The 1786-nt window shown below is 39.2% G+C and overlaps 1 protein-coding gene across 1 annotated transcript in view; it reads right to left on the minus strand.

Moving 5' to 3' along the window:
* LOC101585659 (toll-like receptor 1) overlaps positions 1 to 1786 on the minus strand; it is a 20713-nt gene that overhangs the window by 8105 nt on the left and 10822 nt on the right. Inside the window, exon 2 of the mRNA XM_023702766.1 lies at positions 7 to 1666. Within this exon, the coding sequence (XP_023558534.1) occupies positions 7 to 1600 (1594 nt within the window). The 5' untranslated portion in view covers positions 1601 to 1666. The remainder of the gene's footprint in view (positions 1 to 6; positions 1667 to 1786) is intronic.

Genomic DNA, 1786 nt, shown 5'->3' on the forward strand with positions numbered 1-1786 from the left:
ACTCACACGTGCACTGGAATGGGTTGTTCCCTGCTTTCAGCGAAGTAATCTTCTGGCAGCTTTGGAAGAAATCAGTTGATGGGTGAGAGACAGAATTATGGTCCATGATGAGGGCAGCAAGGCTGCTGAAGGCACCACACCCAGGAAGGTCAGTTAAAGAATTGAAGGCAACATTGAGCTCTTGCAAAGATTCCAGATAGGCGACGTCCTTCGGGATATTGGTTATTCTGTTGTTGTGAAGGTCAAGCACCTGGACTTTGGGAGGCAAACATCTGAATACAGAGTCAGTAAGTATATTTGAAGACATATTTAATCTTAATAAACTTTCAGCCCAAGAGCAAGTGTTTTCATCTTCATCATATCTTAGAGAATTCTGGCTAATATCCAGTTGTTGTAGAGACTTCATTTCCTTGGTCATTAGAATTATATTTGCAAGTTCTTTTAATTGATTCATTTTTAAATTAAGTGTTTTTAATGCAATTAAGGTTTTACAGTTTTCAAAAATCACATCTGTTAAGAGATTATTGGAAAAATCTAAATATAAGAATGGGCTCATTTGGGATGGGCAAAGCATGTGGACCATATGTGTACCAGACACTGTGAGATTTTGGATTTTCATGTTGGAAAACATCTGGTAGATATTGCTTTGTGGAAAATTGAACACATCACTGACAACTTGCCGTATAGACAAGACCTTCAGGGAAGTATAATAATCAAAACTCGTGAAGTCAAGTTGACCTTGTAGTTTCATATCTGAAATTGAGAAATACTCCATGTTTGTGCGCCAAGCAATCTGGATGATTCTAATCAAAGTATTCCAAGTTGTTTCAATGTGATTTAAGGTAAGATGTGACAGCCTTGATTTCTTCTGAAGTTCTGACAAAACGTCTAGGAAATAACACCTATTGTCACTCAGCACACATTTGATGTTAGATAGCTCCAAATTTACTGCAGTGCTGACTGACACATCCAGAAAGAAATGGAATTCCTTTTTTGTGGGGAAAACAACATGCAGACTCCTTGTGTTAAGGTCTTGCAGGCTATCAGGCTCTTCTTTTTCCCCATAAGAGTCTCCTAAAACCAGCAAAACTCTGCTGATATTCAAATGAGCAATTGGCTGCACACTAGATTTGTGTAACTGTGTCGCACTTAATCCTAGAAATTCCAGTTGATTCAGGCTGCCAAACTCCTTGCAGATGGGCAGGGCATCAAATGCATTAAAGGAGAGGTCTAAGTGCTTAAAGTTCACCGGAGGGTGGCAAGTGATTGTCCTCAATTCATTATGGGACACGTCCAAATATTCCAATTCCCTGTTGAATTTGAAAACACTGATATCAAGAGCCTGGATTCTATTGTGAGAAAGTATCAAAATCTTCAGCTTTGATAGTAACAGAATGTTGGAAGACTGAATCTCAGCTATATAGTTCTGTGACATGTCTAAGACTGTTGTTTTCGGGGATAGGTCCTTGGGAAAGTGGGTGAGACCTGTTTTTGACCTGTCAACTAAGAATTCACGTTCATCAGATATTTGGGTTTTGATCTCACATGTTAACATGATGATGATGACAAAATGGAAGATTCTCGATTTTATTTGAGCCATTTTGTAGCACCAAACATTCTTGAGGTAGCAGCTATTCCTCAGATCATCTGGCAGTATATACAGATCCTAAGGGGAAAAAAATGCACATTAAGCAGTTGTTTTAAATTAGGCATAGCTGGGCTGGTGAGATGGCTCAGTGGTCTAAAGCACCTACTTAGAACAAGCTCAGCAAAGCACAGGGACCAC

Source organism: Octodon degus, unplaced genomic scaffold (assembly GCF_000260255.1).
Source record: "Octodon degus isolate 3935 unplaced genomic scaffold, OctDeg1.0 scaffold00158, whole genome shotgun sequence".
Lineage (NCBI taxonomy): Eukaryota > Metazoa > Chordata > Mammalia > Rodentia > Octodontidae > Octodon > Octodon degus.